Consider the following 14,580-nt stretch of genomic DNA (forward strand, 5'->3'; position numbering starts at 1 on the left):
CCATTAGTTCATAATATTTGTTTCCAGTAGTCCATGAATTGCAATAATATCCTTTCATGGTACTGTTAAGTCCTCTGCTTCTCAATGTGGAGTTTTTGTGTTTTCTTCATTTCCTAAAAATGGATAATCCAGTCAGACATTTTGCCTCCAACAAAACCTGCACCATAGTAACCCAAGTGAAGACCATCTTGTGCAAAGATAGAAATAGTCCTCTCAGTTGGAAATGAGACTTACTGAGTAGACAGTACATAACTGCCTTAACAAGGTGTCATTTTTTTGTTTCTGTGCATTGGTAATCAGTCCATTTTAAAGATATAGTAATTTCACTTAAGACCTCATACACTTTATTAGTTTCAAGGAGTTCCAAGGCTAAAAAAAGAGCAATTTTCATTTGGTTTAAATGAATGTTCCTTATTTTATATATTTGTTTGTTTATTTATTTTTGTTTATCAGCTGGGGTAGAGCATCGATCACAATTGGCCAATTTCAGTCACAGCTGGGGACACAATTTACAAAGACAGTAACATTGCACCAGATGTTAAAGATGAAGTTTACAGGCTTTAAAAAAATTACAGCATTCAGATGAAGCTTAACCACAAATTGTAGAAAATGACACTATAAAGCAAATGTCATCTTAAAACATGCTGGACAGTTGGTTATGTGTGAAGTAGAGGAAGACATGTTACAGACTGTACTATTTCCATATTAAATATTTTCCAAGTTTGGAAGAAGTAAGGTTAGAGTGATATAATAGGCAGCTAGAAGATATGTCAGTTTTGGTTATGTGACATGTTCTGTTTTGTGGCACTTGCAGGTGCTTTGTTTGAACAGAAATTTTTTGGATTGGGGTTGGAGTTTGGTGTAGGTGATAATATTTGTGATGTAGGTTGGAAAAAATTGCCAGAGTTTTATTCAAGTAAGGAGAAGCTCTGGTATAAAGAGTGGAACTATTTTGTGGGTGTCTGAAGTGATGAGACAGAGCTGCATGATTACTTAGGTTATAAGGTGGGGTAGAGGCAGTGAATCTTGTGGTTAAGGATGAGAGGGTGTCTTGTTTGAGTAGTTTGTAGAAGAGAATAGATGTGGCTAAGATGGGGAGCCGTTTAGCTTTGGAAAGTGTGATGCCGTAATATTCCCAGTGGGGGATTAGTTACAAGTGGCACATTTTCTTTGAGAGGGTCTGTAATGTATTGGCATTATTATTGGAAACAGTAGGAAAACTAGTTAAATCATATTCTAACTGTGTGGGTAGTATTCATTTACCTATAGCTACTGTGGCAAAGGAAATGAGAAAGTTTTGGGGCCCAAAGGAGGAGGTAGTTGATTTAATTCTTAGTTTTTTTTTGGGGGGGGGTATGTACAGATGAAAGTTAAGTGATGATCTAACAAGATGTTAAGATATCTAGCATGAGAGGTGGTCTTAATGGCATTGGCGAATTGGTCTTTAATAAGAAGGGAGTTTGAACAGTTAAGAAGTCTAGGATTTTGCTGGTCCCAGAAATCATAGACTTTTTGGGGAAGGGTTGAGTATGAGTTTTTTTACTTCTGAACCACTTGGAGACTTGAAATACATCAGCTTGAAGCTGACATTCTATAGTGTTGCGTGTGGAGCTAGATATGTTAGTAATCATGTTGTCAGCCTATAGAATGAATTGTAATTGTAAGAAATTGAATGGCAACTTAAGAAATCTGGAGAATAGGAGTACAGCAAGTATTTCGAGTTGTGCCTGTCTGAGAGAGAGATGAGAGAGAAAGAGGAACCAATTGTAACTCTGAAGGACATGTTTTCTAGAAAGTTTTTGAAACACTGTGTGGCTTGTGGGCTGATACTGGTGTTAAGCAGATCAGAGGGCAGGGTGTTTTGATCCACAGTGTGAAAGGCTTGAGTTAGATCAATAAAATGACTAGTAAGATTGCCTCTATCCATGTTAATAAGGTTGTCAGTCACAGTCTAGAATGCTGTCATGGTACTACTTCTTGACCTGGAGCCATGCCGTTTATCGGAGAGTAGGTGATATTGTTTACATAGATAGTTTTTGGTTGTATAATCATTTCTCTAATATTTTGGCAAGTTTGGGAAGAATTTAGATTGATTGGTAGTGGCTAATAGATGAGGGTTGTTGTTATTTTGGAATTGGCTGGACATGGTCTGATTTCCAGATTATGGGCATTGTGTTTGAGGTGATGCAAAAGTTGTAGCTGTACAGAGGAGGAGAGATAATGTAATCTCAAGATTGCTATAGGAACCAGGGGCAGAGATTATCAGAGTCAGTTTGAGAGTCTAGTGGGAGATGCTGTAATAAGGGGTGATTTGTTTGAGAGAAATTGAGGTAAAAAGGGGTTAGAGCTACAGGTGGAGTTCAGTTTGATGGATAAGAGGTTTTTGGGGTGGATAGAGGGGTTTCATTATTGCTAAATACTTTAAGAAATTCATTGGGAATGAATGTGGCAAGAGTAGATTATGAGGAATCTTCTGTATGTGGATTGGGCTTAGAGTCCTCTGTTGTTTACTTTGTGGCAGAATCCTTTAGGAAAGCGTTTTAGGGAGATGTTCATAGAGGTCAGAAATTTGTTGTTGTCTTGGAATTGCTTGCTGTTTGAGATTTCACAATGATGTGTAGTGGTTTCTGTTCTATAATGTTGTTCAGGTTTGCCAGTCATCTTCTCAAAATTAAGTTAAGACTTTGAACTCTTTAGAAATCCAGTCTGATTAATTTGCTTTTGTTTAGTCATCTGTTCCTATGCAATTGAATTTTTGTTTGTATTTGATACTTCTGGTTAAAAAATCGTCAACTAACTTCAGGATATAGTCTGTAATTTCTTCTTCTCTTTTTACATTGTAAAGCCTATATTTCTTAAAACTGAAAAGTATTTGTTTACTTTAATATCTTTATCACATATAACAATCACTGAAAAGACTCACCCCCCACATTTTAAATACCCCTGACTTCATACTACACAAAACTGTTTCGTATGTAACGTGTAGTTTACTTCATAAAATGTTTTATACAGTACTAGGAACAAAAATTGTTTTACTTACAGTTACCTTTTTTCTCTTTTAGTGTCTTTCTAAACATTATGCTTTACAGTATATCCACAAGTAAAAGTTAGCAAAGTACAGTCTTTCTCATCCACTTTTTCTTGCAAAGCCATATTTCACAAATGTGATTGATGCTTTATAATCCCACATTTTCACAAACTTCAGTGTTGCTGTTCTTTCTGTTCATCTCCATCTGTTAACACCACTCCCTGCTTCAAGACCAATATAATCCAGATTATTTTTGTTACGTTATGTTTTTATTATTTGTCTGTTAAGCATTTTTCTTTGGAACATTGGAAAAGGTTTTACTGGCAAAATCTCTATGAGCTTTATTGTCAGAAGAATAAAAACAGAGTGCTCTTCTGTTTAATGACTCACTTTTTGTTGGGTAAACTTTTTTATTTTCTCCTTAGCTTGTACTGCATCGAAAAAAGTCTTTGATCCTCCAGGGAAAAAAATATTCTGAAGACAGCTGGATACAGCAGCTTGAATCACACACCTGCCTCTCGACATTCCCTCATTGTTGGGGTAAATTTGCTTCCCTTCTGCCTGGTGTACATTAAATAAACATTTTCCGCAAACACTCTGTCTCCAGTTTTTAATACTTTTCCTTTTCCACAGATTTGTCAGGATCAGCTCTTTCTAGTATAATTGCATCCTTACTAATACAGGCCTTGGCTGCTTTCTCATGGCCAGATTTGGAGGATACACTCAATGTGCCCTTTCATTTAACAAATTGTGCTGTGGAATACCAGACCAGTAGCTAATTTGTGCTTTCAGAAAGTTAATACAGTCTGTTCCTTCTAGTTTCTCTGGTATAGCAGAAAATCTCAGGTTTTCTGTGTGTGCTGGCTTCTGTCTCTACCCCTTTTTGAAACAGCTGTTCCTGAGAAGTCTCATACTCAGCCAGCCTTTGATTTTTATAGTTTTGTGAGTTCATTTGAATAGCTAGTTAAAGCGTCTTCAATTTTTTCTAGCCTTTTGTTATTTGAGTTAATCTACCCCATCAGTGTTTCATTTATTTTAATCAACTCTGAGTACATTTGATTTCATTTTTTCCATTTAATTACTGGAAGCCTTCTTTTGTACGAAAGCTGAAGCTTGGACTGCTTCTTATTGAACAGCTACAGGATTCTTCTCAGTGTTTTCTCTTTACCTTTTCCAGTTGATTTTCTTCTATGTTCTTTACATTTTTTTCTTTGCTGGTATCCAGGCAGTGCACTTTCTAGCCAGTCACTGAATTTTACTCAAGCTGGCAGAATTGCTCTCTTTTTTTCACAGTGTGTTTTTTCTCACTGGGAGAACTGACATTAAACTGTTAATCAGTGTGCGGTCATTAGTCCAGCTGTGATTTTTTTTTTTTTTTTTTAGAGAATAGCATGACACCGTATTGTCTTTACAGCAAGAAAGATTGAAATAAAGCTACAGAAGTGAGTGGGACGTGTAGATAATTAAGATGGAATAGCAGCTGATTACTTTGGAGGATAGAATTTCACTCATCTGGAATTTTAGATTGTGTGGCTTACTAGAAAAAGAGGAGAGTTCTGATTGTGTGGATTTCATTAAAACTGAAGTGGCATAGTAGCTTGTTTTTCTTAAGAAATCACTGGGTGTTGAAAATGGATTTTGGTTGCTTGGCTAATGAAATACATGAAAGCCTAGAGTGCAAGAAATCTGGACAAAGCCTAAAACAGTGGGGGACAAAAGGCCTAAAAATAGGGACAGGTTTAAAATATTGCTCTTATAAACTTAGAAAGTTGCTAGAAAAACAGGATTTCTGGTAGACTGCATTTTCTGAAGGATATAAAGACTGAAACTGAAATGCAAGTCACTTCTATCCTTTACAATCTGCCAAAAAAATACAAGTGTTACGAGAAACAGACAAGAAATATGAGGCAATAATCTGGACATTCTGCAAAAATCTGGACAGTTGAGAGGTAATTGATTTTCGGTTTGTAACCTCGTATAAAAAAAGAGTAGAAGTTATGGCAGATTTGGCAGTGTGGAAAGCAGTATACAGTAGATGTCTGCCCAGTATACGTGGACCATAAAATTTCAGAGGCTACATTGTTTGAAAGATTGCAGTTTAGCAATATTAAAATGACATTAAAACATAATATTAAGTAGAAATTGTCATTTCCTGTTGTACATAGGTTGTTTTGCAGTGGATGTACAGATGTATACAGACTCTCAGACTGCTTTGAACTGGGTTGCAAAGTGTGACTCGTATACTGTCTGTTGTGTCTTTGGACAGTAATTGAAGGACTTCTTTGAGACCAGTTAAGCAGATAAATTCATGGGGAGTGAATGATGGCTATAATGTCACGCAGGAGGAAGAACTGTTTCTGGAATTTTTCATGAGGACATCAATACTGGGAGGGAGGACTGGTGCTATCTATGTTTTCATGTTACTAATTTTGGTGGAGTTTCAACTTTTTTATTTGATTAGGAAGATGATTGATGGTAGATGTGTTAACTATAGAGGTATATGTATTTATATTTCTGTCAGACAGATTAAACAGAAATTAACCTGGTACTTGCTTTCAGTATTTCTGTTGGTCATGGCTGGTAGAGGATGTAGATATTAGCATATTCCTTAATTAGTTATTCATCAGTGATGGAATTGTTTCACTTTGACTGTTTTACTTATTGATATTTTATAAGACTGATACTCTAGAGAAAACTCTGATGAACAGTATGATTGTTTTTCTGTATTTTCATAATTACTTTAGCACTTGTTGGCTGGAGTGGTAATACAAATGAACATGAAAAATGCTGAATGTGGTTTATCACACAAATGAAACATTGATTATGTTTGGAATTGAGGAAAATGAGTTTGTATAAGTATTTTATTGGGCTATATAAGAAATATGCAAAATATGATTAAGTAGATTTTTTTATCAAGAAACATCTTTATTAAATTATCACGTGTGACATAGGCAATCTTACATTTAAATAAATGAAAATAAACCATACCAACACAATCTTAGTTGCAAACACTATACATTACAAACCGTGCCGACACAACTGTAGCTGCAAACATTATACATCACTTTTAATATATCCAGTCATTGTCAGTCAACCATTACATAGCTCATTCAGATCCTGCCTTTTTTTAAACATCGTTGTTTAAAAGTAGAATTTGTTGAGATGTTTTCCAAAAGATAAATTTTCTAATGAAAATTGGGAATAATAGGTACTAGAAAAGGTTACTGTGATGTATGTTAAACAGTGCCTGGCTTTGTAAAGATAATTCACTAGCTTTTGGAGTGTCATGTGTAGTGCTAATTATAAGAAGCTGGGCATTAGAAATCATAAAGTAATACAGTAGGATTGATGTATTTGGGTAGACAATTTTTTTGTCAAAAATTGAGAGTTTCTACATTCGAAGACTTGATTTTAATAAACCTGTGTTTGTGTGTTGCTTGCACTGGTGGTAGCATGACAGTTCACTATGATAAGACACCATATGAAACTGAGTAGCTCTGACTAAGAATATTTACCATGATGTGTATTGTCAGAAATATGTTTTAGCTCCAGTTTCTTGTATTTTGATATGTTTTATAAAACTGTATTAGTACATTTGTAATGCATTGTTCTTAGGTTAATCTAGATTTTTTTTTGTTTATTGTTTTATTAACACATTTATTAAGTTATCACATAAGACTTAGGCAAGCATACATTAATGTAAAAGGAAACAAAACATATTAACATTTTCCAGTTACATACATTATATATCACATATGTTCTTTTTATATAACTATTATCAGTCCCTCATTACATTACACTTTGGCAGCTGTTTACATATCTCTCAGAATAGCTGTCGGGTTACAACATTTGAAAGCTAACAGATGTCCTTATAGCTGTCAAACCATGATGGTTCTGTAGTTTTAATGACAGGGTTATGGAGCTTTACAGGGATGTAATTTCAATTTGAGAAGAGTATGTCCTGTCCAGTCTTGATTTTTGTTAGGCTGTGTGCATAAGTAAAGGCCGAATGTTTCTCACTAGTCAGGTTTAAGCAATTTTTCTTTAACTTTAATGACAGATTTGTAAGGTTACATTTGACCAAAGTTTCTCCAGTTTTGTGAAAGTGGTAACTAGATAGATAGATGAAGGGCAGCTAAGGCCGTTGATATGTTTGCATTGTTTGTTATCTTGCAGGCACTGCAGGAACTGGAGACGCTCCATGAAGTGGAATTGCAGCAGCTGAGGAACATGTCTGAGGAGAAACACCAGAAGGTGAGCTACTACCTTGTCAGACCTGAGTGGTATTTTTTCTGCATAATTGCTAGATGCTGATAGGTCTAATAACATGTATTCAGTAAAAAAGCAGATGCCACAGAACTGTAGAGAATAGCAGTGCTTTTTCCCTGTACTTGGTTCACCAGTTCATTTCCTACTTGGCCTCCCTTCTCCACAGAGTTTGCATGTCCTCCCTGTTTCCTCATGGGGTTTTGGCACAGTCTCTGGATTCCTCCCACATGCTAAAGATTTTACCATTATGTGAATTTATAATCCTCCATATTGCTTTAGGTTTGAAGCCACCACATTTGAAAGAGAAATAAAGAGACCAAAGCCACACATCTTGCTCTACCCATTACTCAATTCATTTTGTTATGTAATTGAGAATGTCTTCTTCCTGTGGAGAAGCTGAATGTCCTTTTCTGACTAAATTTGGACACACCACTTTGCACTGCATCAATTGTACAAAAACGACCATTTGTATAAAATGTCTTAGCAAACTCTGGTGTTACCAAAGTATGTAAAGTCATTTTCATGTTACTCCATCAACTCAACACAGAGTTTGTTGTTAGGTGCTAGTCCTACATACCTGTTTTTGCAGTGTGCATATACTTCCTCTTTTGGAGTGACTTAAAACTGCAGGATCTGTGATGGGACATAGAGGACGCCAACAGTGAAACAGGTGCATCAGTATTTCACTAATATCAAAACTCGCAAGCAACAGAATAAGCTTTCTTTTTGCTTTTTCTTCATCTTTCCTTCCCTTTGCTTAATACATTAATTCCACAGTTGCACAACCATGGAGAATGGACACCACTGCGAGAAGCATAAAATGATCCCACTCCCCATCCGCAATATTCCACTGTTTAAAACATAAATAAACTGCACCTGTGCTTCAGAATATAACAATGAAGACGTTCTACACCTCCAGCAAATTGGAATATGGCAATGAATATGTAATGCCTTCACATCAGGTAGCATACATCACACAAATTTAACAAAATTCTCAAACATCAACACTCAAAAAAACATGCTTAAAACAATGGTAATAAGTGCTAATGGCCTTCTGTATTTGTGGTGCAATATTTACAGATTTGAACAGAAAGCATGCAAATAAATGACATGCTGACATGGTCCTGGACTGGTTCTGTGATGTAAATCCAGGGTTTGCTGGGAAAAGCTGCATCTCCTTCATGAAACCATGGGACATTGTCTTCTTACTCCAGCCTAGAGATAGAGTTTTGATAGCTGAAGTCTAGGTGCCTGCTATCTGATGCCATTGCTTTATGTTGGGTGAATGTCACTTACTTTTACAGTTTAGATGAGCTAGGATGGTATCCCTCCTGGCTTTAATAGCTTGGGCTTAAGTTCTTTACAGATGTCAAGGTGATGTTATGGTTGAGGTCTAATGTTATACTACACTTGTAGTGCTAATGTTGTCATATTATGTATAATCTGGTATAATCATTTGAACTGTAGTTGTTTTTTGCATTATTTTTAAAGACTGTAAAATTATTGTTGTTGAAATGCTTAGTAATACTTGGGAGATTTTCTCCCCGGGTCTTTGCTGGGAGTGGGCTTCTGTCCAGACGCCGGACTTTCCTGGTGGTCAAATTTCAGTTAATAAATAAATACAATAATAAAGTGAGGTATTAGAAGGGGATAAGCAGGTTATAATGCACCATAAGCCTGCTTTTTTCTCACTTTGTATTGCATTTCTTATTTGTATTATATTAACTCATCTTATAACTAGCTAATATTTCTCTAAACTGTTAAATCATTGTCATGTAACTTGTAGCTATTCTTAACCAATGTTTTGCATATTATGTCTAATTTGGTATAATTATTTAAACTGTAGTTGTGTTTTGCATCATTTTTAAAGACTGTAAAATTATTTTTCTTAAAATGTTTTGGAATACTTTTGAGCTTTTCTCCCCAGGCATCTGCTAAAAATGGCTCTTACCCAGTCGGACTTTCCTGGTAATCAAATGTCAATAAGTAAAGTAAGTACACTTACCGTCACTGTCTTTAAAGCTAATCTCTCTTTTTTGCAAGCGCACTTTGCCAGCATCCCTGTATCTCCATTGAGGAACTTCTGGTCTTGCCCAGATTTAAGAAACTCATCTTAAAGAATAAAGTCATTACTACAGCCTCTACAACAGTAATTTCTCTAAGAAAGAGGAGAAATGAATCCCCTAGTAGGTTCTTAACTGACTTCCGTTACTCATGGCCTGGCCTGACAGACTAAACAAATGTCTTTTTCACACCATGTGCCAAGGAAAGAACATATGATGCCCAACTGCACTTTATACTGAGATATGGAAGTATACATATAGCAATAGGTTTAAGGTCATCTGACAATGTGGGGTGGGGGGAATGATGTCTGAAATTCTGGCTGGATGTGGGATTCCACTGGCAGCATTGACCCCCCCCAAATGAAGTTATGACTGCAACATTGACTACACTCAAGCATCTACAGTTATAGTTATTCAATGATACAAACATACCTTCCTGCTTTTTTGGTTTTACAGTTTCATCACATCATCTGCTAGTTTAACAAGGTTTGCTAGCAGTGCTGTATTGTTGGACGTCTAGTATTAGACCTGGTTTAATTATGCATTTTCCCATGAAATGAGGTAACTGAGACTGTGCTTTGTTTAGCATTCCATGCCAAGTATTGCTCGGAAGTAGACGGAGAATCTTTTTTTCACACTTCAGGTTGACACTTTCGGGAAACAGCAGACACACCATTATTTGGTGACTTCACCATGTAGCTTTGATGCAATAACATTTTGTTTTATTTAAATGTGACTGCTTATCCATTCACAATGTCTGAGAAATGATACTGCTGTCATGCTTTTCATGGCCTAAATGGAAACGTGGTTTAGGAAAAACTCTGATTCTGAGATGTGTTTCCATTCTTCAGTGAGAAGATCTTGGCGTACTGTTGTTTGACACATCTCTTGGTTTCTTGTTGAATTACAGGTATTAGCTGGTCTAAAGAAACAGATTGCAGAAGCCCACAGTAGTGAAGCAGCACACCCTGAAGTAGATGTTAAGAAAGTACAGCAAAAAATACAGCAAGTGTCAGGCTATGAGCGAGAGGTATGGCATCTTATGTCCACACTTTTGATAACTAACTAAAATGGATGGTAGTAGGTCAAGATCTGCATCATAGCTGTGAAGCAAATACTACAACCTGTGACAGATTCTGAACAGCTAGATTGATGAATGAGAATAGTCACTTTTCTGTACTGTATACTTCTTTCTGATGCCAGCAATGCATTCATGTTATTAATGCTCATGCTTTGTATTTCTGTTATTAAAGTTATAAAGTGTTATCCAGAATTTCACCAAATGTTGATTCCTTACCCTAAGTGTGGCACCATTTTTATTAAAAAAAATCATTACTCCGTTATCTCTTGTGATTTACAGAGACCAAAGCCCAAAGGAGTCACCCCAACACCCTTTGTCCATGTAGTGCCTTTGTTTTTTGTGAATGTGTTTCTCCCGTTGTAGCCTGTATAGCAAGTCTGTTCCACATAACAGAGGTTGTAAGAGCAAATAGTTACTTGTCTGTGTTGTGAAATGTCTGTATTGCCAGATTTAAATATTTATAAATGTCTATATTGCCAGATTTAAATGCTTATTATGTGTGAGGTTGGAATTAATTACAAGAAGACACTAAATTAGTTGTAAACAAGAACCATATATTTTTTTCTTCTAGAGAACTAGAAAATAGACATATTGTGTTAGAAACATAGACTAGGATGATGTACAAAGATCACTGTCTGTGTAGTTAGCATTTCTATTACTTAAGTTGTGACTCTTCTAAAACAGTTAATCATCCACCATGTTACCTCCACTCTTAAAAAGGATGGTTTTATGCCTGCATCATACCTACTTGAGCTCATGTTAATGTTTTGATCCTATAACATAATGAGAAAAGATGTTCTTTTCACCAATTTCCCTTTTTATAGGTTCATAGGTGTGTACTAGGCTAATGGCCTTGGGGCCTATATAAGCCTAGCCCAAGAAGATTCCCTGGCATCATGCTACCCAAAGTTAGTTCCCAGTGCCCCTGTCAATCAAGGCCATTGAAGTGATCCATGGGGTGAACTTCCTATTGCCCACCCACTCGTCAAGATTTCTCTTAAAGAGGGCCAGTGAAGTGCTCTGCTTGATAGGAATGGGAAGTTTGTTCCAGAGTATGGGAAGTCTTTGGGTTAGGAACCTGTCCCTCCAGCATGTTCTGTTTATTGTGGTATTGAGGTTTAGGTCCCTGGAGCGTGTGGCATGGAGGGATTGGGATTTCTTCAGGTGTAGCATATCTAGCAGCTCTGGGTCAGACATGGCTTTGTAGGTCAAGCAGAGATCGTCTCTAAGTAGGCGATAAGAGACAGAGTATTGCTGGAGTTTTTTGAGTCTGTCCATATAGGGCATGTGTCTAAGGCCTAAGATTCTCTCAGTGAGGTATTTTTGTGGCCTTTCCAGTTGTTGTAGGTGTCTAGTGAGGTACATACCAAATGGGGCGTTGTATTCTCTAATAGGTCTAATGAGGGACGAATAGAGAGGAATTTTGACCTCTTTCTTCCTGGATGAGAAACCTTTTGTAATAAGATGTGCCACATAGAAGGACTTTCTGACTACAGTGACAATATGGTTATCAAAGGAGAGGTTGCTGTCAACCTGTGTCCTCAGGTCTCTTATCACACCTTCAGTGTTTAGTAGACTACCGCCTATGTGGTAGTTCATGGACACAGAATTTTTCCCAAAGGGAATGACAATGCACTTTTTGGCATTGAGCTTAAGGCCATGGTTCTGGCGCCAGTCATTGGTGTCAGTGAGGCTTTTTTGTCGAATGTCTACAATAGTTGGAGAATCAATAATGGCTCCCAGTTTGCATTTGTATCAAACTTGGTCAGCCAGAGTCCCATTGTGTTGGCTTGAACTTCAGAGAAGTAGATGCCAAACAGGAGAGGACCTAGGACCGATCCCTGTGAGACATCACTTGTAACTGGTCAGTAGTCAGATTTGGAGTCCACTACATTCACACTGTGGGTTCTATCAGTGAGCCAGTTGGCAGCCCATCTTATGACATAGGGGTTTATGCCTAGTTTAGTGAGTCTAGCTAGGATTCGTGAGTGAGGGATGGTGTTGAAAGCTTTGGCAAGATCTAGGTAGGGTGTGTGAATTACCTTGCCCTCGTCCACAGCTCTGGTGACAGACTCAAAGAAGTCTATCAGGTTGAGCAGGCATGATCTACCTTTCACAAACCCAAACTGCGTAGGGTCCAGAGTTTGGAGATTCTCTGTGTCCTTATTTATAAGGTCCATGATGATGCGCTCCATAGCCCTACATATCGGACTAATCAGACTAATAGGGTGGTAGTTCCCAGGGTCTGTAGTTGCTCTCCCTTTGTGGAGTGGGATGACCATAGCAGTGTGCCATTTGGTAGGAACAAAGCCTGAAATGACGCTGTGATTGAACAGGGTACTCAGGTGTGGTGCCAGTTCACTTTGTAATTCCTGTAGAACACAGCCAGGGATATTATCAGGTCCCATGGAAGCTGTATTCTTGGCTTTGGACAGTGTGTTTTTTATCTGTGTAGCTGTGATAATAGGGACTTGCATTCCTCAGGTATTTTGATAGGCCCTTTAGGGGATGAAAGGGGGGTAAAGTTCACACTGAACCTGTCTGCCAATATATTGGCAATAGTTGGTTCTGTATATGTAGTGCCATTGTGCTGTAACTCAGAGCAGATCTGAGTATTGCCATGTAGATTCTTGACATAACTATAGAATGCCTTGTGGTTGTATTTAGAATCTGCAGCAATTTTTTTCATAGCTAGCTTTAGAGGATTTGATTATGGATCTCATTTTTTGCTGAGGCTAACAAGGAAGTTTTTCCAGTCTTGGGAATTCACCCTTTTCTGCAACAGTTTTTTCCTTCTGTTGTAGGGTTTGTTTATTTATGGGGGACCACAAGATTGGCTTCCTTTTTTTGAAGGAGAGCATCTTGGTTCTATTTGGTATGGCCCATTCCATGCACTTGTGTATGTGCTCATACAGTGCATTGGTGTATGATTCAGCAGTCATGCACCTATTTTCTATTTCCATGGGTGTTGTGAACAGTGCATTGGTGTATGATTCAGCAGTCATGCACCTATTTTCTATTTCCATGGGTGTTGTGAAGTTAGCCACCTCTGTTTTAAGAAGCCCAAAATTGGCTTTGCGGAAGTTTTTTATGGTGGTTTCCTTTGGGGGGAGTGAGAGTGGGATGTGGATATCCATGGTGATTAGCTGGAGGAGTTGATTACTGGTGTAGACCAGTGGTCGCCCATGTTAGTAATGACTAGGTCAGGTATGTTTCTACCCCTGGTGGGGGTAAGAATGAGCTGGTCCAGAGCGTTGGAATTAATGAATTTCAGAAAACGTTGAGCAAGTGTGTTGGTACATGAGTAATTTTCCCAGTTAATGAGGGATAGTTAAAGTCTCCCAGTATAAGGGTATTGGGTTGTACCCTAGTATTTTCCAGTGTGTTTAGGAATGTGGAGTGGGAGTCTTGGGACATGGTGGGGGATCTATAGCAGGCTACAGCCTGTGTTGCAGTTTTACCCAGTGTTTGTTGAATGTTTCACTAGCTTTACCCTGAGCTGTCCACCTATGCTTATTAAATGTTATCCCTTGTTTTTGTAACTTCTTTTTTGTTTTTATTTATTTGAAATTTGGAATATACTTGAACCCTTTTATATCCCTTTAAAATACTTGGATTTCTGTTGCAGACATTGGATAGATCTGTAGGCATTTAATATGATGCATTTCCTCTGAAGTCATTTTCATTTTTAATATATTTTTTTCAGATCTGAGTTCACAGAGTTCCATTTATCAATATTTGGAGTTTGATCCTGATTGAGATTTTAAACAGGGATAGTAAAACAGGTTCATTCCTTGATAACATAGTTGTTAGCAAACAGCTCCTCATCCTTTAAACCTCATTACAGAATACATGTCTGTATATAGAATTCCTGAGTATCACAAGCATGCAGATCACTAACATCAGTTTCTTGTACAAATTACTCCAGAGAAGGTGAAGTTAGTGAGTACTTATTAGAAGGTGGTTTTGGAAAATGCTAAATGACTTAACATGGCAACGTTGAAAATTTACTTTTCTGGAATGCAGCTCCCCCAGTGGTTGCTTGAGTTTTCTATCACTGCATTTGGGAGAAGTGGGTGTCATACAGGCAGCAAAGAGGATTTCCAGTTTAGTGCTTCATGTCATGCTAAAGGGCTGAT

At 37.4% G+C, this 14,580-nt stretch overlaps 1 protein-coding gene across 6 annotated transcripts in view; it reads left to right on the forward strand.

Annotated features, from left to right (window-relative positions):
* CEP164 (centrosomal protein 164) overlaps positions 1-14,580 on the forward strand; it is a 1,424,585-nt gene that overhangs the window by 649,572 nt on the left and 760,433 nt on the right. For all 6 annotated transcript variants that reach the window (XM_044080950.1, XM_044080952.1, XM_044080951.1 and 3 more), the window contains 2 exons: positions 7,205-7,282; positions 10,271-10,390. In XM_044080950.1, coding sequence (XP_043936885.1) covers positions 7,205-7,282; positions 10,271-10,390 — 198 coding nt within the window. The remainder of the gene's footprint in view (positions 1-7,204; positions 7,283-10,270; positions 10,391-14,580) is intronic.

The sequence above is a fragment of the Protopterus annectens genome, chromosome 8.part0 (assembly GCF_019279795.1).
Source record: "Protopterus annectens isolate FY-2018-M chromosome 8.part0, PAN1.0, whole genome shotgun sequence".
Taxonomy (NCBI): domain Eukaryota; kingdom Metazoa; phylum Chordata; order Ceratodontiformes; family Protopteridae; genus Protopterus; species Protopterus annectens.